The following is a 24,833-nucleotide window of genomic DNA, read 5'->3' on the forward strand; positions in this document are numbered from 1 at the left end:
TACTTACAATGTAGTATCAAACGATGCAATTAAATGTTGCTACTAGCCAAATACATATTTGGATGGCCTCATAGAGATGACAGAGAAACCCTTTAGCAATCTCCACACGGGATCAAGAATGTACATTTCAGGAATCTATTTTAGGCAGCTTATCAATCTATTACTTATTAATGACAGCCAAAAGTATTGTAAAATGTGTAATCGCTAAAGGCCATTCTGGAGTAATATTATCTTTGTAAATTATAATGCATGTCTTAACAGCAATATGCCTTTATTAGCAATACTTTAATCCTCTGACTTTCAATACCCAAAGATATTGCAAACCAAATGAGTCAAACTAACGAGACCGCTACAGTTCCAGTTATGAATAGCCTCCCATTGAGTTCATAACATTATTAGACCATAGGTGTTCAAACGAGTCTATCTATAAAACAGTTTGTCATCCAAACAATGACTAGGGGAGAAGAGACCAAATGAGTAATCTCCACAGGCCATTCCTGTATTGCTCATAATCTTTATGTATTTCCTTATTAAACTCGTTCATAACTGTCCCTAAGCCCTCCAGACCCTTGAAGCAAATTAATCACACCAACTCAATATAGCCTGCAGGCCAATCAATCCAAACCAATCAAAATTAGCATTATGGATTGCCATGGGAAAGATTCATAGAGCTGACTGCTGGTAATTACCACAGATTGGTATAACTGCTAAACAAGGAAACATGTTTGCCAGGGGCATCCATATAGCATCTCTCCTAGATGACAAGCACTTATCAGATTAGCAGGCATACTGCACTGCACAGCTTCTTATGAAACAATATCCTTCCTATGCACACTACAAGTATGTCTAGCTCCGGTCAGGCCCGTAGTCGCTGGTAGGGTTGGTAGGGTTTGAACCCTTGCCACCACTTTTCATAATTTGTACTTTTGCCAGTCTTGATTTCCGGGAACTTCCGGAATAAGATATAGCTGATTAAATAATATTATATTTAACTAGTAATTGAAGTGGTGTTTACACAGTCGCTTCCACAGCTATGAGCCTTCTGAACACAACGTATGATAGTGAAGAACTACAAACATACAAGCCATTTCTTTCTAAACGAGCTACGTATAAATTTATCTAAAATCCTACATAATGACTGCAAGGTCTGTAAATACGCCACTGCTCCTAATGTTTTTCGAGACTAATTCTTTTTGAGACTCCAAAAATTATCTAGAATTTTTTTAAAATTTCTAATTTTTCCAAGTAGATGTACAATATTAGTAATTTTTCAATTTAATTATCTGATTTAGTATTAGCACTGCGACAAAAGTCTTCTACCAGTTTCAATGACTCTCCACAGAATCGGTATATCGCTCAGGAAGTGGTACTGGCATTTCGGTTTAAAACCGGAAGCCATAGATGAGAAGAGAAGTCGCTCGCTTTATCACCGAGTTTGCATCTTGAACTGCACACTTCTGTCTAGTGGCCATTTTTGACAATGTTTCATGTACACGCGCAAAAACCAAAAGCCCGCACAACTGACAACATTGGAGACCAAAATATTATTTTTTCTGTCATCCTATTATTTTTCAAAGGCAAAATATCAAAAATATTATTACTTGAAAAACAATAGGAGCTTAGGATAGTCTGTAGTCATCGAAGTACAGTAGCAACATTTATTGCATACAAAACATAAAATTGCTCGTGCATACGCATAACCAAGAAAGCCATTGATTCGCATGAAAAGTCGCAGACAGGTAAGTTCTGTTGTTTACTTCTGAAAAGATCTGGCAATTGCAAACACAAATTGCACTGTTCTGTAACTAACTCTCTCATGAATGTTTCGTAGATCTGACTGGCTGTTCGGCCATTGTCTCTAGTTGCCACGTATGCCACCAAAGAAATACTGCTCGATGATTGGACCACACAAAGAAGGCATGGCACATTCCTGCAGAGTGACATACATAGCCAGCCAGTCAGTGCCCAAAGGAAGTCCGTTTGGTGCTACACGTTTAGAGTACAATACTCGCCAAGTCTCGTGACATTTACATAGTCCTATTTCTTATGGTTCATAGTTGAATTACTTTTAGATGATGTCACACTAATGTCTATATCTTCCAATGAGACACGAATGCGAGTGTTTGCTCTGTACTAAACATTTCGTTGCTAAGACTTCCAGTTAGGTTATGTGATAGTAGCTTAGGAGTTAGCTATGTTTGCTCGTTTCTTTCAACTTCGTATGCTTGTTTGCTCTTGGTGGGAATAGGTCACTTATCAATACGTCATGTATTGCCATAGCACATGCATGTGTACCAGTATATGCATGAGGTGAGCACGAGGTCATAGAAATAGCATAGCATAATATTTGGTTCTACAACTATATGACTTTCCGTGAAACTTAATATTACACATGCCCAGTTGCTTAAATAATTAATATTAATTTTCAACCATACCACTTTAGATTGGTGACTACAGGCCTGCCTGATTCTGGTATGATTGAGTTGATATAATAAATAGATTTCGTGTATCACATGTCTATACTAGTCAGTGGTGGCAGAGTGACAGACAAGTTGGGAGCGGGCATAATAGGAGATCGAAGTACATGGAGTTCCCCATGCCTCACCAAAAGTGCGTTGTCCTTTTATCACGAGACTGTGACATAACTGCTTTCAGTAGGTATAACTACTCCGGCCTCTTAGGCAACAGAAAGCGCCTAAATGCACCTATAGTTCTGGTGAACACTCATAAAGGAGTACAACAATTCAAAGATTTTACTTTCAAATTTTTTCGCAGTTGTTGATCGTCAAGTTGGAGTAATTGCCCCTTCTTCTCCCTAGCTCCGCCGCCACTGCTAGCTATTTTGAGGTATATTATCGTGTACCCTATTGCTTCCACTGTTTTTCAAGTAATAATCTCTTCAAAGTTTTGCAACCAAAAACTAATAGGATAACAGAAAAATAATATTTCGATTTCAAAGATTGTTGGATATCCTGGCTTTTAGTCTTTGCGCGTGTACATGAAAGTGTCGACAAAAATGTGCAACTCAACATGCCAACTAGAACTGTTTAGACTATTGAATCAGTTTGAAAGAATAAATAAACAAATAAGCAAATCAAAAAAATTACTAATATTGCACACAAAAACTAGTCGTAAAAATTGTAAATAATTTTTGGAGACTCAAAAAGAATTAATCTCGACAAACATTAGGAGCAGTAGGGTACGTAACACCATCATGACAACAAAACATAGAAAACGAGGTGTTGTCAACACCCACCACCCACCCACTCACCCCACCCCAACCCTCCACCCCAACCCTCCACCCCAACCCTCCACCCCAACCCTCCACCCCTCCACCCCTCCACCCCTCCACCCCTCCACCCCTCCACCCCTCCACCCCTCCACCCCTCCACCCCTCCACCCCTCCACCCCTCCACCCCTCCACCCCTCACCCCCTTAATATCATTGAACAAATTTTGATATGCTAGCCAGATCTAAATGACATGTAATATGACAAGAAACGACGCATTGTTTGTAAATATCTAGGCCACATGTACACTGTACAACCAATTACCTACGTATACCACGTTGAAACATTGTCATTCCTTGCCTGTCATCCATGAACATCTAGGAAAAGACAGTCAGGTCACCGTGACACTCAAGCATTCTATGAGTATCTGTACACCTACCTCCACGTTCTCGTCTTCATTCCGTACTGTACACTGACTTTGTGTCATTTCTAGCTTAGCCAATTGATATCAAAACGTAAATATGGCTACAGACAGAGAACTTTTTGTAGCGCACGCTAGCATGAGTTATTACAACGCATGACACATCTACAATGTGCACGTGACTTTAGTTTTCGCTTGATCGGTAGTAGCGTGCTGACTCCCTCATCTGTGACTGAGTGTAAATTCGAAGCTTGCTGCTTGAGGACTGGGGCACGTTTGGTCGTGATGCGAACTAGAAGAGATTTCGATTGCACACAACCTGGATGAAGGTACACGAAGTGTGCTCATGTACGTGTGCGTGCGTGCGTGCGTGCTTGCGTGCGTGCGCGTGTGTGTATGTGTGTGTGTGTGTGTCTGTGTGTGTGTGTGTGTGTGTGTGTGTGTGTGTGTGTGTGTGTGTGTGTGTGTGTGTGTGTGTGTGTGTAGTTGTATAAAAGGAGTGATTGGTTACGTGTGCATCGATCACTATATAGAGAATACTTGTGTGTGTTTGCTTAGTATTACGTTTAGATATTGTACCATATAATTGTACTATGGCAATGAAGTGGTGCATGGGAAGGTGGCTTAATTAATTAGTTCATAGCTATAGACATGCAATAGCAATAGTGTATCTGTAGATAGCTATTCTATATATACCCACTGTCATACCCAAAACTTTCCCAAGCTAGTTATCTTACCGGTCCCAGTCCCAAAACATGTAACTACCATACAATTACAGAAAATTCCCAACATCCATCAATTAGAGTCCAGGTGAAATCTACTATGTAGTCTACATGCATACAGTATGCACACAGTATGCTCATAATCTCAGATTCTACTACAGCTTGTAGCACTCAAGTGTCATTGATGCCAGCATTAACCATCAACTATATCCTGGCTAGATGTCACACGCCGACTTTTGTTGTTAATGTTTTGCTCTATAAATTTGGCCACCTAATTCTAACTGCCTAAGAACTGTCTTTTTCTATTTCCAATTTTTTATGTAATTGTCGTGCTTTCAATTACAACACATGTGTTCACAAGATTCAAGAAGAGACTGTTTCATTACATATAAGAATGAGGTGAATTTCACACCTTGTGGAGTAACCAGGTTACAGTATCAGTGCTTTTGTGTTAAGTAACAACTTTGTCTTAGCGGGATGCTACAAACAGTATACAAGGGCTACAAACTATAATCAGTCTCTGATTAATGCAGTATTGAATACCTTACAAACGCTGCCAAGTAACTATATCTTTAGATTCTTTCTAGCAGAATCTGTTCTGCAGGTACGGAAGTGACGTCGTTAATCACTGCCACTATTGGTTTCATGGTCACTGATCCTACAGACCTCATATTCTTTGTCCTCATCTGGCAGCTCAGGAAACTGTAAAGTTTGCCCGTTATTAGTGCATATGCTGTCATAATGACAACCAGTGTGTGCTATTTCAATATGACCATTGGTGTACAACAGAGACAGCTGTGGCAGTTGTGATGTGTCCAGTACTTGAGGACTGTAGGATGGCTTAAAACGTAGCCACCTGATTTGTCTAGCTGTGGGATGGGGAGAGCACACATACACAGGCATTTGGTAGCTGTCACTCGCTGCCTGAATTTCAACCTGTGTTCCTCACACTTCTAGTTGATGAATGGATTTTTGGTGTTGTTGAAATGTTGTTGTTTCAGAAGGAATATAAAATTGTTGGTATCTCTTACGGTTAAGCACTATGACACTTGCAAGAAATTTTCTAAGCTGGTGGTGAAGGGTATCTGTTCCAAAGAGTTGTTTTGACATAGCTCTGAAGAGGCAGTTACCATCTCGTTTTACGGCAGATTGTTGTCTGCTCTCAGAAGCTAGAAACCTGTCAATGTGAATCGTCCACATTCCTAGCTTCTTTTTAATTGGACTTTGAATGGCCCTCTCTGGTATACTTACTACTGTTCCAGGACATGGCAGTATGTTCTTGTTCAGAACACCCTGGCATAGGCACATGTACGATAACGACTTATTGGTATTCTTATAGTGTGTTAATTACTTCAATGATTTTGTCATATGTTGTATGCTCTGTTGTGGACTTTGTTATGGTGCCTGTCCAATTGAAATCACAAAATGAGTAGTACGTATAAATAATATGTCATGACAGAATTAATACTGTAAATGAAATAATTTTGAATTTTGTAAATTTTGCGAGGACTGGCGAAATTTCCAAGTTAATAACTTGCTGAAGTTGTTATCGATAACTTACAGACAGTCAACATGAAGATATTAGTATATTGATGTGTTAAAACCATGAGGTTGTTTGTGCATAGGTGTTGTGTTTGGCTTTAGGGCAAAACACATGCAAAACAAAGTGGGTTTGTGAGACATTCTCAGTAGTCAGTGATGATCGTAACTGTGGTTATAGCTGACGATATTGATATTGTGCCCCTATGATTGAACAAGGCATTTCGAATTGAAGTCCTTGTATAGCAGTCACAGGCAATGTCAGTTTTGCCAAATTAAATTGATTGTGAAAAAAGTTTGGGTTCAGATTGCTAAATGTATTTGCTTGCAAAATGAATTGATTTACAGTATATATATATATATATATATATATATATATATATATATATATATATATATATATATATGTAACACTGAGCTGTGCAATGCAATGATGTCCTATTTTTGAAGTTTCATGTGATTTAATTTCTCTCTTTCCTCTGCTCTTGCTGACATGAGAACCAGATCTATTGCATGAGTAACCATGAACAGTATTAGCTTTGGTTCTCTTGGAACCACTTGATTGACAAATGAAGATTGATGATCTCTTTCAAGTTTTTCTTATCATAGTTTTGAAATTTGTTAACAAAATGATATGCTATAACATATTGGTAGGTTATACACAATTATCAAGAGTATACATTGAACAGGTGTGAGACCATAACAATATAAAGAATCGGAATAGTACGCATAAGTATTATATACAGGCAGACATGCAGTAGTGGTATGTCGATGTGATTGAATATAATGTACATTATCATTACAATTCATATACTACAGTACATATGCATGTGCACACACCTTAGTCCACACACACACACACACACACACACACACACACACACACACACACACACACACACACACACACACACACACACACACACACACACACACACACACACATACACACACACACACACACACACACACACACACACACACACACACACACACACACACACACAGGCTATTTGTTTTAGAGAAAACAGGAATGTTTAACTTAAGATTACTATCAGTCACAATCACACAAATTGATAAAATTGTACTGTTGTAGGAAACACACCGTAAAAGGTTTTGAAGGTGGTGAATTCCTCGGCTAGTTTCATCCCATGTGCTTGCTTTCTAAGCTGCAACAGACGTGTACAGTGGAAAGTGCAGTTGGTCTCTAGACAGCGCATGGCAGGATCCTTTCCAACACTCGTTGTTTATCAAAAAGAGCACTTGATTACAACCTATAGACTCTAATAGTAGATAATAATGTATGTGCAGGTCAAATGTTGTGACTCCTATACTAGGAGACACTTGTACAGACGATTTTCAAATATGCTACTTTAATGACTCAGCCTTTCTACTGCAGACACCTTGACTTGTTAGACTACAGGTGTGATAATCATAATATGTACTACAGAAAGTTTGCTCTTCGCGTGAGAACAAGTACATGGAAACACAGGTTGTTAGTTTTGCGCGAAATGGACTAGGTACATACTGTACACTGTGCAGACAGGTTTGCTGACATTATGTCATCTGGTGCACGTGCATGCCAATATGTTTCTGTGAGTGTCATGTGCGTTAGCGTGCGCTACAGCAGAAGTCCTATGTCTTTAGCTGTACGTGCTGGCAGCCTGCGCGAGACTGTCCTACAAAAACTTATCAATACGTATAAGATATAGGCAGAAATGTACATCTCCTTCAATTCTGACTAGAGCACCTCTCAAAAATCGTTACCACAGTCACAAACTCGCAGGGCGCAATCAGGGTCGCGCGCAGCCGTAAATACGTCTGCAGTAACTGATGACTGTACGAAAAACTAAAATACTACAACTGCAGACGGCCAGTACAGGGGCGGATCCAGGATCTGAGGAGAGGGGGTGCACGGACATGAAACGCTAGACCACACCCATTTCAGGGAAGTAGTATAAGGTGAAAGTAGACTTTGCAACCAAAAATGACGGTAGATCTGTTGTCTCGATGTTGACTGCAACCATCAAAGACAAGCAGTCCACTATGGGGGCGAGTCAAACAGCTCAAGCGCGGATACAGGAGTTAAACGGGGGCCCGGGGTACACAGAGTCAAAAGAGAATTTCTTCAGGACGGTACGAAAATTGCAGTATAACGTGAAGCAAGTAGTTGTAATATATTCAAGGCAGATCTCTCACATAACTATTTAACAAACAAACCATTGCTAACAAAACTCGGACAGCTGAAGCCGCCGTGGGTTTCGCTTTGCAAATTCTTCCACGACGGCTTCAGCATCACACGGGATATCCCGGTGAACATGGAGCAGCGTTAGGCCATTCAAGCGTGACTCTCCCATGCCGCTACGCATGCAAGTTTTCAAAAACCGCAGACGGCTAATGGAACGTTCGCACTCCGCACTTGTTACCGAGAGTGTGCATGCTATCTTTAACAGCTGCCCAACATTTGGAAAGAAGTCCTTGTCGATTTGGTTGAGAACCTTCGAGGGTGTATCTTTATCTGCTGCAAACTGTACCGACCCGCTCCATTTCACTGTCCAGCTGTGAAGCTCCGTATCCAGAGCAGCTGCGGCTGGTAAATCATCGCCATACATCTTGACCAAGTCGGGAATATCTGCTGAAGACAAGATGTTGTCACTCACTGCCAAGGATGGTGGCAAAAGACGCGTGATTTGAGAAACAACAGCTGAAGAACTTTCGCTAAACCGCTAACCCATTTCATTGATGAGATGGTCCAGCATTGGGATGGTCAGCTGTTTCCGGTAGTAATCGGATGCAGAAGATGCAGGCACATTGCCGCGGTGCTGTTGACGTCCAGTCGTTCTTGGCAAGCTCTCTTCTACATTAACCTTACCGGCTACTTCCAAAGCCTTTTGATAGACTCGTGAATGGATTGTAGTGACATTCACCCTGGCACTGTGAAGTGTGGAAGTGACAAACCTTATTTCCTGGTATGCCTTCACTATGTCAACATAACGGCCCTGCAACTTGACACTCAGGGCTTTAGTGTACGCTAAAACATCCTTTGTCAGTATTAAAGTGAAGATGAACGGAAATCTTGTTAAAGCCAGAAAGAATGACTGTGCATCAGCTCTGGTTTCTCTGTTCCACTCCACCGAATCTTTGATCTCTTCCAAACAGAAAATCAATGGCTGTAAGAGATCTGCGAAGACCTCAAAGGCCTGGTGCCTTTCCACCCATCTAGTTTTGCAAAGTGACTTTATTCTTTTGCGATGCTCACCATCCAAAACCGCTCCTATCGACTTTTCTAAAGCAAGCTGTCTCTTTGGCGAGTTGGCAAAGAAACGGCAAATCCTGTCAGCGGTGTCCATGGCATTCTGCATTTCACGAATGCGACAACATTTTACCACACAAAGGTTGAGAACATGCGCATTGCAATGCGTATAAAGAGCCTTTGGGTAGAGCTGTGTTATGCGTGCTGCTGCTCCTTTCTTTCTTCCAGCCATGGCTCCGGCACCATCGTACGTCTGACCGATGAGATTATCGGCTGGAAGCTGCCAGTCGACTAGATGCTGAAGAATGCGATCTGCTATGGCTTCTCCAGTTACGCCAGTAACACACTCACTAAAACCTAAGAATCGCTCTTCGATACTTCGTGTAGCCTCCTTCACATACCGGACACTGATAGCCAGCTGCTCCTTATTGGCAGCATCTGTTGCTTCGTCTGCCATGATTGAGAAAAAAGGGGCATCTCGGACTTCGTTTAAAATGCGGGTGCAGATTATATGATCACATACAGTGGCGACGGAACTGGGGGGGCCGTGGGGGCACGTGCCCCCACAAAATGCTCTCCGTTATCCATGTCATCTTGGCTGGTCAAGCTATTTTGGTAAAATCTAAGTATGTTTTATGTTGCTTAGTATTCCTAGGCATAGAGTTAGCAGTGTTCTTGGATTTCTATGGCCTGACAAACCGTTGTGCCCCCCCCACTCAGCAGAGGCTTCCTTCGCCTATGACATACGTCAATCAACTCATTTTGAATGGTTTTGCTTGTGTACAGAGCGTTTCCTTGGTAACCACCAGATTGAAGGTGATCAGCTAAAACTTTGTCTCCACTCTGAATCCGAAACTGAAGTAGGGCCATGAAATTTCCGTGATTAGCGTATGGCGTTTTCTCTAACCACTTCCAATCATCGCGATGGCCTCTCAAAGCAAGCCCTTGCCTGCCACAAAGTATAACAGTTTCTGCTACAGATCTTAGGATTTCTCTGTTTTTGGCAATACGCTGAGCTCGAAGGCTGGAAAGTTGCTGGTCAACTGGCAACTGTTTCTTTTCCATCACAGCCTTAAAATTCTCTGCCTTTTCAACAGCTTGTAAGTGGTACTTCCTTGCTGAACTCCCTCCGACACCAATGAAATGGTTACGCAGCTTCTCACTGGCCTTCTGGAGATTAGTGAGTGGTTTACTAATCAGAGTACCGGTAAAACTGTACACAGAGTACGCAGCTTGACCAAACAGGACACAGTATTTGCAGTAGCTTCCCTGCATTGTCTCAGAATACACAAGACCGTTATATTGGTGAAGCCAGTCATGTTGAAATGCACGCTTCTTCTTCCCATAAAGAACAGATGGAAAGCGGTAGGTAGCGCTGGGCCGGAAATGGTTAGTAAGTAGATGGTACTTTTCCTGATCTGTCAGAGTTCGTTCTTCCTTCAACTGTACAATTCTAGCAAAATCTCCGGAAGACACAGCTGGATGGATAAAAGTGGCATCGTCTGGTCTTTCCAGTGATGGTAAGCTACTGTTGTCTCCATGCAGATCGTCACCTCCATCATCCGGTACCCTGGATGAAAACATTTGCATGAGCATCCTTATCACAAACGTTATTTGCTGCCGTACCAACACCATATCCTAACCTAAATACGTACTTAGATACCTACCTACCTACCTACCTACCTACCTACCTACCTACCTACCTACGTACCTACCTACCTACCTACGTACCTACCTACCTACCTACCTACCTACCTACCTACCTACCTACGTACCTACCTACCTACCTACGTACCTACCTACCTACCTACCTACCTACCTACCTACCTACCCACCTACCCACCCACCCACCCACCCACCCACCCACCCACCCACCCACCCACCCACCCACCCACCCACCCACCCACCCACCCACCCACCCACCCACCCACCCACCCACCCACCCACCCACCCACCCACCCACCCACCCACCCACCCACCCACCCACCCACCCACCCACCCACCCACCCACCCACCCACCCACCCACCCACCCACCCACCCACCCACCCACCCACCCACCCACCCACCCACCCACCCACCCACCCACCCACCCACCCACCCACCCACCCACCCACCCACCCACCCACCCACCCACCCACCCACCCACCCACCCACCCACCCACCCACCCACCCACCCACCCACCTACCTACCTACCTACCTACATACATACATACATATTGGTCGAGTGGTTAGCACTCTGGTTTGCTAGTCCACACCGACTTACTTTGTAGAGTCCGGTCGTCTGTCCTCCTCATCCAAGCGAGGCCGCTTTGACACAGAGCCAAAATACTTCGTGAGAGTCTGAGACTGAGGGTTGGAAGGACGACTACGGGAAGCCATGTCAGACTTTACAGTACAATGAGCCTGTCACAAGAACGATCATCTCTAGTAAGCCCGTAATAGGACAGCATGCAGCAACCACGTGCTGTCACTTACGGTTTGCGATCGACCCCACGCTAGGACACGAACACTGCACGTGGCAACGTATATACGGGAAATACAAACTCGCGGTTCCACGCAGCGACACAGTGCGCAGTTCACAGTTGTCAGTCAGGTTGTCAGTCAAACACGAGATGGACACGTGATCGATAATCTTCGCATTAGCTCGTACTCTGTACCCAGACGCAATTCTTCGTGCACCCACATATTTCTGCTACGTGAGTGCGCCGCAAGAAAATGGGTATGGAACTTCGTGGCTATCTAGACCTTCCTCAAGACTGGCGGAGGGGGGGTGCACGGGCACCCGGTGCACGGGCACCCGGTGCACCCTCCCTATATCCGCCCCTGCAGTAAACTGGCAAATATGCCAGCATTGACACTTTCCTTGTAGTAAACATAAACCATAAAATTTTATTTAGAACGTACCGTTTCTTTCTTGCTAACTAAACAGTTAAAATGGTACAAATTTTTTTATGTAGTAACAGATAGTCACAGACACTTTTACGCAGTCTCGCGTAGCCAGACTCTTTCCGCGCATCATTCTTTCGGAAGTACGACGCGGCGGAAAGGGTCTGGCTACGCAAGGCCATTGCTCGCTGTCGAAAATGCGGTTTATTGAAATACATCTAGGCTGTGTTTCCACTAGCTGCACCTTAAAACTAATTTAGCTTAAACACATTTAAAACTTAACCAGTTTAAGAAAGCGACTGTTTTCACTAGAAACTTGAAACATCCGGGATGTGCAAAACAAAGCGTCTAGGAACGTCTTATTTTGAAGTAGTGGGCTCCTTTGTCGACTCGCCGAGTCAGAACAGCTGTTGGTTGTCACTGACTCAGCATCTACTACTACGAATTTGCATGAAAATAACCAAGGGTAGCACCTAACGATCTGATTCTCTCCTCTCTCCCTCCCTCCCTCCCTCCCTCCCTCTCTCTAGCTGCTGATTTGTTTCCTTTATTAAGTGACCCTTACATCTTGTAAGCCAATCCTATCCCAGCAAAATAATCAATATCATCAAAACTGAGTTGTCAGAAGCCGTCTATAAGCAAGCGTGGTAAAGTCATGTGACAGTCTAGTTAACCTATACCACTTTGCTAAACCTACTTCAAAGTAGGTTTAGGAAGTCGGTTTAGGTTTAGAATATAACTGGTTTAGCACAGGTCCAAATACATTGATTATGAAGTGAATATATAGACGTCTGATATTGTTAGACTTGGCTGCCATGTCTCTGTGCCATATAGCAAAGTGGGTAGAATGACAGCTTGATAGAGAGTTCTTTTTGTAGCTATTAAAAAATATCTGTTCTTGAAGATTGGCTGACGTAAGCATCCAAAGGATTTAGAACTTTTAGCAAATCCTAATGACGCTTCTTCCTGTAGCCACTATCTGCTGCAATGCAGCTACAGAGATAACCAAAATTATCAACCATCTGAAAAGAGACACCATCAACAACTACTGAGTCCAAAGCCTACTGTATTTTAGAGGGGTCAATATCGAATGCCATGCCCTTGAACTTGTTCTTACTAACGGTCAATACTAGTCATTTGCAGTTTGAACTAAAGTCTTGGAAATGCTTTGAAAATCTTCAAACACACACACACACACACACACACACACACACACACACACACACACACACACACACACACACACACACACACAAATTCCTGACTATAAAACCAGCATTTTGGTTATCACTGATTGACAAGTCTGACCATATGAAAGATTAAAATATGAAAAAGGAACCTTTGCTATTACAGAATCGTCAAACATCATAAAAGTAAATATTTAATATATATATACATACACAATTGCTGCAAACTGCAAGGTTTAGGTAAAACTGGCCAGCAGTGCCGTATTCTCCAAAGTTGTAGCCTTCGGTACATAATGAACAAGTTTCGATGTCAAACCAAACTTACTAAGATAAACAACTCGACCATAGTCAATTAGTCTCTTGCACATGTATCCAATTTCTTCTCGTTCCGCTAACAGTAAATACAGACAATAAATTCAATAACATTCAGTACATATATAGAATTAATTGATATCAACAATCTCACCAACAGACATTGGATGTTTAACACTCTGGTCTGCTTCACCATCTGCTCTACAGTCTGATTCAGTAGCAGAACGTATTCTACATGTTGCCCAGCTTGACATCAATGTCATAAGATGGAAATCGTCATTATTAAATCCGAGCTCGTTCCAGACGTCGTGTCCTACGTAGTCCTTCCAAGTGCACTTGTGATGGCAACAAAGAGCAAACACCAGACCGCGAAGCGACGAGTTGATGGTTTCAGTTGGTCCTGATGGTTTCATTCGTTTGGCTAACGGACTGTCTGATGTAGTAGTGAGTGATAACTCAGAAAGGGTAGATATCAAACATCGAAGAGCCAAGTCTGATAAATAAAATCATTTGTGGTACAAATTGCACTTTCCCTGCATGCAGAGTGACACACACACACACACACACACACACACACACACACACACACACACACACACACACACACACACACACACACACACACACACACACTCACACACACACACACACACACACTAACAAACAAACATAACGAAGACATCAGCAAATGAGAAGAAAGACTAACTATCAATATAAGACATTCTAAAGACACTACATTTCAGTACTGTTAGTGTGTATAGACATAAGCTAATATCTCAGTTGTATCACCTCTCATTATCTAAAATAAAATAACTGCCAGACATCTAAAGTACAAACACCTGTGTTTATATGATAACCAAACACACCAGATAAAAATAATTAAATATTTGTACCTATTAACAATCTTTTTATAACTTCCACTCAAAACTTGATTGGTCATGCATCATTAGTGCGTTTCCTTCTGATGAAGACTGAAACTATATTTATGTGATTATTGCTAATGTAACATCACAGTGAAGCATTTACCTGTCGCTGATCCACACAAGTGTTTTGTCGTGCCAACAATTGCAGAAAAATTTTGCTGACAAATACAGTCAACCTCGGCTAAAAACCAACTTGATGTGAGGGAAAGACAATAGACTCTGCAACACTTATATATTCATAACCTCACACACGCACAGACAAGTGCACACACACACACACACACACACACACACACACACAATAAAAATGCTCACACAAATAGATATCATCTTTTCAGATTTTAACTAATGGTGTATCGTTTCCTTACTTAGCAGTAAGTGTTCGATGTCTATTAGCAGTCTGTGGAACTTAGGTCCATGATGTTTGTGATACAAGTCAAACTTTCTCCGACAATTTTTTCGGTCAACCAACACATACTTGACAGATACCTCATCTCCCATTGCCTTCTCCACCCAATGAGATAGCTGACCTGCAACAGATAGAATATCATTACTATGACACACATGTACAGACAGACAGACAGACAGACAGACAGACACAGACACAGACAGCCACACACACAGACACAGACACACACACACACACAGACACACAGACACACACACACACACACACACACACACACACACACACACACAGACACAGACACACACACACACACACACACACACACACACACACACACACACACACACACACACACTGCTGGTTTCTAACAAAAAGCAAACTCATTATAATACACTAAAGTCTCATTTTCTCTCTAAGTTAATGATGGAAACTTCACCAGAATAAATCTACAATTTCACTAACCAAATCACACCCACCAATTACAATATACACTTTCAACAACCAAGGTGGCTCTCGCTAATGTAAATGTCTATGATGTTACTTCTCTTCAAATACCCGTTTGTTTCACAACAGATTTGGCAACAGATAAAAGTGCTTGTTGAAATTGACGTCGTGAAGATCTCTACCAGCTGATCTATAATAACTTGCTGCAACTACTGTCAAATCAAGTTGAATGATTTGGCACTGAAATCAAGTTTGTTACATGTACAATCATCAGCCTACGATAACCCTTATAATTTCTAATTTATAGTCTACTAAGTAGTAAATAAAAATTAGTATTATATCTACCTCGTCCAGCTCCAAACTCCACAAATGTGGTTTGTCCACTTAACAACTTTAACTCGTCCATATGACCAAGAAGAGAAGACTGTAAACGGAAATGAAAAGAAGATAAAGTATCAAAGTGTACGGCAGCCGCTTTATTTATCAATAAACATTTACAAAATAATAGCTGCCTGTTGCCTGCCTACCTGTATTGTTGTGCTGCATCGTTTTCCCAGCAATTCCTATGTCTGTCTGTCAATCACTACATTTGTCTGTCTGTATAGACATTTAGCATTTGACAGTTGCAACAACTACTCCAGCATTGAATTGGATGTGCCCATGACGCAGCCTTTGAGTGTTGACATAGTAAAATGTGATGCGGTAGAATCCGAATGCATGCAGCCAAGAAAAGAGAGTTGAGAGAAAACAGGAAATAGCAAGCAGTTATCACAAAATATACAAAATTGATCAAGATCAACCTGTGTGCCTCTTGTTTTTAAACACTATGGTTTCTAGGGATCTTTGACCGAGGAATATTTGGACAAAGTATCAAAAAAGTCCAGACATTTGATGAGTCAAAACAATGAAGATTTCTGGGACAGATGGAGACATCAGATATCAGTGTGTATAAAGAGATGCAATGCAAGAGTGATCAGTACAAAAGTGTCTAAGTTGACTCATAAACAGTGTAGAGTAGAGGACTTCTTATATGACAACGACATTGAGCATTATGCTCATTGATTTAGAAATTCTAGAACTGTTACTCGTCTTGCGGCTACATTATGTAAGTAGTGTTTATCGAAGAATAAAATAATCTGTCTGTCTGTCTATCTGTATGTCTTCTGTCTGTATGTCTGTCTGTGTGTCTGTGTCTGTCTTCTGTTTGTCTGTCTGTCTTCTGTCTGTCCGTCTGTCTGTTTCTGTTTGTATGTCTGTCTGTCTGTGTGTCTGTCTGTGTGTCTGTCGGTGTGTCTGTCTGTTTGTATGTCTGTCTGTCCCTCTGTCTGTCAAATCTTAGATTTAATACAACACTTTACAGTTTGATTCAAAATGAGGAAAATCTCTCCGTCTGTTGGTCAGTCGATCGGTCTGTCTCGATATACTCATCAACCTGTAATATTTCTGACAATCCTAATTTATGAGCATTTTGCACCAACCTAAAAACCTCTACTTTGTCACGGTTGTAAATTAGCTTTCGAAACACAATGAACAAACCACTGACTAAACACACACAGACCTCTATGTCAAATGTACTTTACTATTACATATCTATATCTGTCCTAATTTTCAGGCAATTCCATGTTTTGTTCATCAAAGAATAATTCAACCTCAGATCTATGCTCCATACATTCAACCATTCACAATAAAATTCCCATCCTCTACTTGCCATTCCATCTCACCTGTTGTTCCAAGTGCTTTCTAGCATTAGGGCAGTCTACAGCTTTGTCCACCTCATCTTGCATAACAGGATGAGAAAGCACGGATGTCTCAATTTCTGGTAGTCTAGACTTTGCCACTTCTCGTATTCTTTGAATTAACTCAACCAAACGAGATTTTGACACGCAACTAAGAGGCATCTTGTTGTCATCAGCCTCAGTGTAATCACTAAAACCAGCATTGACACCTTCCTTGTAGTAAGCCTGAGCAATAGAATTTTGAATAAATTCATCTACAAAGTACTGTTTCTTGCTACTTGTAATCGTTCAATTATATGTATATATTTATTTCTAAACAATATATAAATAAATTATAATTTAATTATAGTTAACATTATGTACTTAATTCCCAGCAATCAGCCTGTATAACAACAATATATACTATATTACTTTGTTGGTCACGTGATTATTAGTACTGTATATCCAGATGCTTTGGTGCCAACGGTCACTCTGTCGCGAATATTCATGTATTCAGAAATATGAAACTAAGTTTACCAATGGAGACTCCTGTCCCAGTTCCACAAATTAATATTAGAAATTACAACCAAATTATAAATATATAAATTTACAATAAAATTATAAATTATAATATAATTGCACTTTATAATTACGAATGTGCATTTGTGTGTGTGTGTGTGTGTGTGTGTGTGTGTGTGTGTGTGTGTGTGTGTGTGTGTGTGTCTTACTGTGTCTGTGTCTTAGTGTGTGTGTGTGTGTGTGTGTGTGTGTGTGTGTGTGGTGTGTGTGTGTGTGTGTGTGTGTGTGTGTGTGTGTGTGTGTGTGTGTGTGTGTCTTACTGTGTCTGTGTCTTAGTGTGTGTGTGTGTGTGTGTGTGTGTGTGTGTGTGTGTGTGTGTGTGTGTGTGTGTGTGTGTGTGTGTGACAAATTAACTGTTAACATAAATCACCAGCAATTGAACAACAACCAAAATTTAGCTACAACTAATTAATATAAATTGTAATATTACCGGTTTGCTAGTACTAGGTCTGGCATTACACCTCTTCTTGTGCTTCTCAAGTTGATCTTCGTACACCGTACTGCAAACAAGTGCTCGTTTGAGTGAATCCGTAGACTAATGTCAGTGCCAACTACTTGAGCAGACTTACTGATGAGAATCATACGGACAGGGAATCCTTTTCCTCGGTAGCGAGGCGTCTTCGGACAAGTTCAAGTGCTCACCACAAAACGAGTTGCCTCTAGCCGTCTCCAGTCTACAGTAACGCTGCTTTCGCTTTATGTAAAAGCTGCATGAGTGCGACATGATTTTAGAAACCCCGTAAGTATATGATATCCCGGATTAGAAGACAAAACAGCTTGTTGTTCGAGACCAGGGATTCCTGAGAGACACTTGCGAGGACAGCTGGTTATTCCAGCAAACTGACGTTGCATGATACAGGGCTAACGTAATTTTCGTACCTACTTCTAGCTAGGTTAGCTAGCTAGAGCGGCCCCGTTCCTCGGACACCATCATATTCCGGACGCGAATTCTCAGTTATCGGTTTTTGAACGCAGTTCCTACCACATCATAAATGTAGGTATCCAAGTTGTAATTGAGCACACCAAAAGAGAGCATTGTACCTCTTCTCTGCTTAGAGTGACATTGAAAACTGTGCGGAGCCTTGCATACCCCGTTCATCGGACAAACGCATCGTTCACCGGACAGTAGCGTTTAAATTGCACACACGCATCCTTCAGCCTAGTTACTTATATATCGCTAATCAACAACTCTTTACCCACAAATCGTGTTGTTACCCTGCATGTCAGCCAAGATCTGTATGAGTTACAGCCGGTCAAACATCCGTGGTAACGGCCCCAATGGTCGGACATCCATTTTCTTGCCTTCCTACCTTCTCAGCAACAGCTCTAGGTTTCAAATAACTGCAGTTGATTAAATTCAGCTATCTGAAACGCCGCAGAACGCAGAACACTTGCCTAGAGTGCTTGATGGCAATTCTGACTCATTTCTCATACAACCACGCCCCCACTAGGACGTGTAAAAGATGTCGCTTGAACGAACTAGCCGTTCAACAAAGAAGACGACAACCGAAACCGATGAGAGGGCACGATTGAAGTGATAAAACGCTCTTTTACCCATTGCAAAGAAAGTCGATCGCTGCGTACCGCGCATTTCAACTTTACCTACGAGAAGCAGGGGTGAAGGTTCTAGCTGCTCTGATAGTAAACAAAATTCCTGCATTCGGTACAGCTGGTTGTACCAACAATGACGTGTTGCACTTCGTGACGGTGCAAGGTCAGGCAAAGGTAGATATCAAACCGAGATAGAAACACCTGCACACGTCCTATTCAGAACCAAGTAACGACTTAGGGGCCTTGAAAGGAAAGCACGGGCTGTTTCTGTGCGAGTTGGGAGAATGTGCTCACCGCAAAGCTCGAACATGGATGACGTGAATCGTGTGCTACATCCGTGTGCATCAAGCCTGTGCAGTTGTGCTGCAAAACACTCAGGAGTTCAAATTCTTACGCTGGGAAGACTAGACAGCACTGGAGGGCTAGTAGATGCCAACAGAGTGAGCTTGTCAGCAGAGAAAATTCAGCAGTTTCCGCTTCTAACCGTTGCTGAGTCAAATAAAGGTCAAACGAATTGGGGGCCGTACGATATTTCCTTCCAACTCTCTCTTATGACATTATTACCTGCAGACTGCTGTTGCAAAGAAAAAACGACTGTCCGACGAAAGGGGCGTTACCACGACTCAATGAGCATGCGCTATTTCTCCTGGTTTAAACAGAGACTGTGATAGTATTGTTGTGTTAGCTAGTCGCCTATAAACCTATCTCAGGTGCGAAGTTGCAGAATTGCCTTTGCGTTTTCATGGGGGAGGTCGTGTCCGGTGAATGATGGTAGTGTCCGATGAACGGGGTCGCAGAGAAGGATCACGTTTACCATTATAGCATAGCCGTTTCAAGCCTTTGGAAGTCCCGCGTCTGGAATCACAGTCTCTACTAATCCTTCTTACTGTGGGCTCTAACAAAGCTCAGTATTACTTCGTTTACTTCTTGCACGGCTGTCCGATGATTGATGGTGTCCGATAACAGGGGCGTCGCTCTAGTACCTATCCAGAACCATTCGCAAGCTCATGTAGGTGTTATTTAACCAAGTTCTTTCTAATGCTAGATTTTGAGCTACCAACTACCGCTCACATGCATGGTTAGGTTATGTGTTTTTAACTGTGGACACCCCCAGTAATTTGAGTTACAAACACTCTTTCTCTGGTAACCTGCAAGGGAGAGAGAGGAAAGCATGTCCGATGTACGCACCAATATCTAAGCTTTAGACCAATACCTGTACGACTAGAATCGCAGAACGTCTGCTAGCGCACTAGCAAAATATACGGGATAGCGTCTGTGAACAGCTCAAACGGGGTGTATACTAATTGTGGACATATTTTTCTCCGCCACAGAAAGCGACTGGGTCTGAGTAACAGCTGGACTAGATACCTGAATGGTTGCCGCACAAGCTGGTATTTTGTACCGCAATCAAAACCATATTCTGTGGTGTATCACGACGATTCCGTGCAATACTGTTAGCACGTACAAGGTTCCTCCCATCACGTCCACAAATTCGAGGTACACGAATCGATCTTTTGTTGGATCATGAAAATGCCCTGACGTTAGCTAAGCAATTATCGAGTACCTTGGTAAAGTTTTAAGCCTAGGCACGTTGACTGTAACGTGCTAGAGACGAGCATTACGTGCATGGAGCGAACGTGTAATTCCAGTCCGGTAAACACCTGAATATCTTCACTCATACTAGATCTAGACATCAGTAATCCACTGGCAATCTAGCTGCTTTCACTGCAACTACATCTGGCCACAATAAGGTATGAAATGAGAACGAACAAAGTAGGTGGAATGTCAATATCAGCGACACTCGTTATCCAGTCAGAATTTGATTGTCTTCACTGCTACTAGATCTGGCAACAATAAGACACAAAACGAAAACCTACAAACTCACTTAGGATAGGTGGAAGATCAAAACTACCTTGTCTGATATCAATAATCAGCTCTACCAGCAACGCAAAATGATGCTGGAACCACAGTTTACAGTTAAGACGTTCATCTAAACATGACTGATCGTCTCCTGCATTGCATCGTAAACAGAACACTTGGTTTCTGCAAAATTTGAAAGGCACGACGCCATTTTATACAGAGGTGATACACCACAGAACATGGTTTTGATTGCGGCCCAAAATACCAGCCTGTGAGGCAGCCATTCAGGTATCTAGTCCAGCTGTTACTCAGGCTCAGTCGCTTTCTGTAACGGAGAAAACAATGTCCACAATTAGGATACACCCCGCGTCCAAGCTGTTTACAGACGTTATCCCGTATATTTTGCTAGTGCGATATTTGACGTTGTGAGATTGTAGTCGTACAGGTACCGTTACGAACCCTAGACAATGGTGCGTATATCGGACATTTTTCACTGTCTCCTCGTGCAGGCTACCAGAGAAAACAGCGATTGTAACTCAAATTAGCAGGAAGTGTCCACAATTAGGTACACCTACCTTACAAAGAGCGCGGTCATGTGAGTCTCAGTGATGAGGCTCATCACTACTAACTAACTAATAAAGTTGAAGATGTGACGTTCTAGACAACGTTTAACATGTAAAAACAAAACATCAGGAATCGTAACCAGTTTTGTCTCGGTAGATTAAGTCTAACAGAATCTTAGGTGGTACGGCAGAACGGCATTAGAAGGCGTGGTCAAAGTAAGAATCGCAAGAATCTAGCACCGAACACCATCATAATTGACCGCGTGTACATTGTGATGTGCCCCATACAAGTCCTCAGAAACCCGGACTGCATGGGACAGCTGCCAGCAAAATGGCTAGTTTTCAATAAATTTTGAAAAGTGTGTCACGGATATGCATGGCGGTAGCCGATCCCTGGTACTAACAACAACGTTGCACACTTCCGTAAAGACTAAATTTCAATAAAATTTACACTACTAGATAATCAAAAACGGTGCATGCCTGGCGTTATTGAAGATAACAGTAGACTATTACCTTCTAACTCACTGCCTTCCCTGCAAAAACGCATAAACACATTAGTTGCTACTCAATAACCTTCAATCTATAAAGAAATCTATTTTCTATCTATAATTCGGATGGCCACCTTTCTGTAGACAAAGAATTTGGTATGACTTGTCTTCTTACTCTCCGTCTACAAGAGCAAACATTTCAGTTACATTTAGCTGTGTACCTGCCGCATCATCCAAAAAATCTTCACAAGAATATTCATCTGTAACGAAATGTATGATCCATAGGAGTAATCTGCAACCACTGTTATTAGCGCGAACTGCTTTCATCGCTCTGTAGCCACAAAATATCAACCGCCCTACAACAAACATTAACTATTATAGAAAACAGCACACAACAAATTGACGCAGACTTGTGGATAACAAAGATGTATATAGCAAATATACTGTTGACGAGTATCACGATGATAAGAGAAAACACGGCGGTCGTATTCATCTTCTGAAGCTGAGATCTTGGCGGTCGCTTTCTGCATAGCTATTAGAGTTGCAAGCATGAGACTGAGAGAAATGACCATTAGGGACAGAAGCTGCAGCAGCTGCTCTGATTTTCGTTTGATTGGTTTGAAGTGTGCGTAAAGCACAAGAAAAACGTTAGCAATCATTGCTGCAATGGCTACACAAGATAGACTGCTGCCACCAAAGTATTTGATTCCACAAGTAAGTAAGAATTTTCTAGCAATCTCTAGTAATTCCCAAGACCAAAACTTTCTCTCGCAATTTTTATCCAAAAATGCCAGTGACTTAAGCAAATCATCTTGGCTACTAGTCCGTTGGTCACGAAGAGAAACAAAATTGTCATAATTTGTGATATAAACTTTATTGTCCTTTGTCATGCGATGCCTCTTAAAGATACCCCACAACAGCAGTAACGGTAGAACTAGTACTTACACAGACATCGACCAGCAAGTCACATATATGAACTTTACATTTCACCGCCTGCAATGTAATCACATTCTATACTCATGTCGACCTTTAAGTACCAAGGACAGTCTTGCTGACCACGGTAATGACATATCTGATGGCAGGTCCACACTTTGTGCGGGATAGTGACCATAATCTGAGCCGTCGCAGATGGATAACTAAGGAACAAAATCCAGCAGCTGTTTCTCATACAAGATTTCCGAGCTAACGAGCGGGTGCGATCATCACATTGTAAACGTGGGCAATAATACGTTACAACACGGTATCGCATCGAGTAGTATACATACACTAGTAGAAGAAGCACGCATTGACCCGTCAGATTAACGACGGTTTTCTGCAAAGCGTTCAGTTTTAAACGAGAGCTGATACAAGAAGAAGTCGCTATGTCTATGACATTTAACTCGACGCTTTTTAACCAAGAACCAGTAACGAGCAACAGTGGAGGCCCAGGTATGTATTTCAATGCCGAGATGACGCCCGCCATCATGCACTTGAACAAATCCTAAAATTATCTTAACTTGGCGGCCAACTGATCGACAACCGTCGCAGCAAAACGTTGCCCGCTCATTGCCAGTTTGTCGATTTTAAAAAGAACGAAAATAAAGAGAATAAGCAGCGGCACGACGCAAACCAATTGTACAACACTGCGCCAGATAGGCGGACATCTCACGCACTCACTAAACCAAAAGAAGTACCCGATCTCGCGTAACGTACACAGTGGACCCGCATATTCCTCCGAGCACATATCTCTATCCGTCACGCCTCCGTTGCAACCTTTTTCTAACGGACACCGATAAACGATCGGTAAATCACCTTGGAAACTCACAGATTCGTAGCTGTACGAGTCATTCTGAAATACTATCTCTTTAGTAAATTTCTCATATTGTTCTTGCTTAGTCGTAGATTTGGAGTGTTCCCACGACCACCAGTAGCCACTCTTGACGACGGTAAAGTCATTTTGGCAATGGAGTTCTTTGAGGTAGCATTGCATGTTATACATGAATCAAATCTGTCGAGTCTGTAAAAGCCTTCGAGACACGAACATGCTCGATAACCGCCATGCACCTTCGTGTTCGTACCGCTCGGACATACAGTGCAATCTAGAGGACTCTGACCCGGAGCTTTGTGCGGTTGCACGTACGTACCATTAACACATTTCTTGCAATTTTTCTGTCCGGCCTCGTCTTGACACAAGCCACCTATAATGACAAATTATTATATTCAAAGATAGAGGCGAATCCGAGCATTTGAAGTGAGTTTCCAAAGGAATTTTTTTATGTTTAAGGACAGAGGAGTATCACCTCATTAAACTGTACTTAGAACAATTTCATCTGTGTCATGGCCGTACGTGTCGGTACGCCTGGTCTGGCTATAGTCCGCCCACATTTTCTAGAATAAACTTTCATTAATCGTCTGCTTCAGGGCCCGATAGAAAGCACTTCGGTAGGTCCATTCTTGACTCTCTCTCAAAATTTGTACTTTGTACCGACGACGATTGCCTTAAAGTTTCTGTTAAAATATACCTAATTAAATAATTAATATATTTATAGTTGAAACGATAGTATACATTCTAGCATCTTAATGATAATAGTCATTGCTATTTACGTTGCTTTTAGGTCATTGCGTAACTATATATTACAGTATTTGTTGGTTTAAATGAGAGCAACTATTCAAGAACCCGTAGCGCAAAAGATTAGGGTGAAATAAGACTGCCCTCTTGGTGCGTTATCATTTGACGACACTCACTTACTGAGCGTTTGAAATGCTTCCTA

At 42.0% G+C, this 24,833-nt stretch overlaps 4 protein-coding genes across 4 annotated transcripts; all 4 read right to left on the minus strand.

Annotated features, from left to right (window-relative positions):
- Positions 1-8,091: 8,091 nt before the first annotated feature.
- LOC134188012 (52 kDa repressor of the inhibitor of the protein kinase-like) lies at positions 8,092-9,283 on the minus strand. The gene has a single exon (XM_062656196.1). The coding sequence runs from the start codon at positions 9,271-9,273 to the stop codon at positions 8,638-8,640; it is 636 nt and encodes a 211-aa protein (XP_062512180.1). The 5' UTR covers positions 9,274-9,283; the 3' UTR covers positions 8,092-8,637.
- On the minus strand, positions 8,137-8,523 carry LOC134187597 (52 kDa repressor of the inhibitor of the protein kinase-like). The gene has a single exon (XM_062655749.1). It carries the CDS (start codon positions 8,521-8,523, stop codon positions 8,137-8,139), a length of 387 nt encoding a protein of 128 aa, XP_062511733.1.
- A 544-nt stretch (positions 9,284-9,827) lies between the features above and the next one.
- LOC134187599 (uncharacterized) lies at positions 9,828-11,924 on the minus strand. The gene is made up of 2 exons (XM_062655750.1): positions 11,430-11,924; positions 9,828-10,734 (listed from the first exon to the last, which is right to left on the minus strand). The coding sequence occupies exons 1-2, from the start codon at positions 11,543-11,545 to the stop codon at positions 9,828-9,830; spliced, it is 1,023 nt and encodes a 340-aa protein (XP_062511734.1). The 5' UTR covers positions 11,546-11,924.
- Positions 11,925-13,410: 1,486 nt separating this feature from the next.
- Positions 13,411-18,768, minus strand: LOC134187865 (tRNA:m(4)X modification enzyme TRM13 homolog). The gene is made up of 9 exons (XM_062656033.1): positions 18,663-18,768; positions 18,191-18,599; positions 18,052-18,121; positions 17,049-17,288; positions 15,673-15,751; positions 14,843-15,004; positions 14,578-14,655; positions 13,706-14,044; positions 13,411-13,630 (listed from the first exon to the last, which is right to left on the minus strand). Exons 2-9 carry the CDS (start codon positions 18,343-18,345, stop codon positions 13,476-13,478), a joined length of 1,278 nt encoding a protein of 425 aa, XP_062512017.1. The 5' UTR covers positions 18,346-18,599; positions 18,663-18,768; the 3' UTR covers positions 13,411-13,475.
- Positions 18,769-24,833: the final 6,065 nt, after the last annotated feature.

The sequence above is a fragment of the Corticium candelabrum genome, chromosome 12, assembly GCF_963422355.1.
Source record: "Corticium candelabrum chromosome 12, ooCorCand1.1, whole genome shotgun sequence".
Lineage (NCBI taxonomy): Eukaryota > Metazoa > Porifera > Homoscleromorpha > Homosclerophorida > Plakinidae > Corticium > Corticium candelabrum.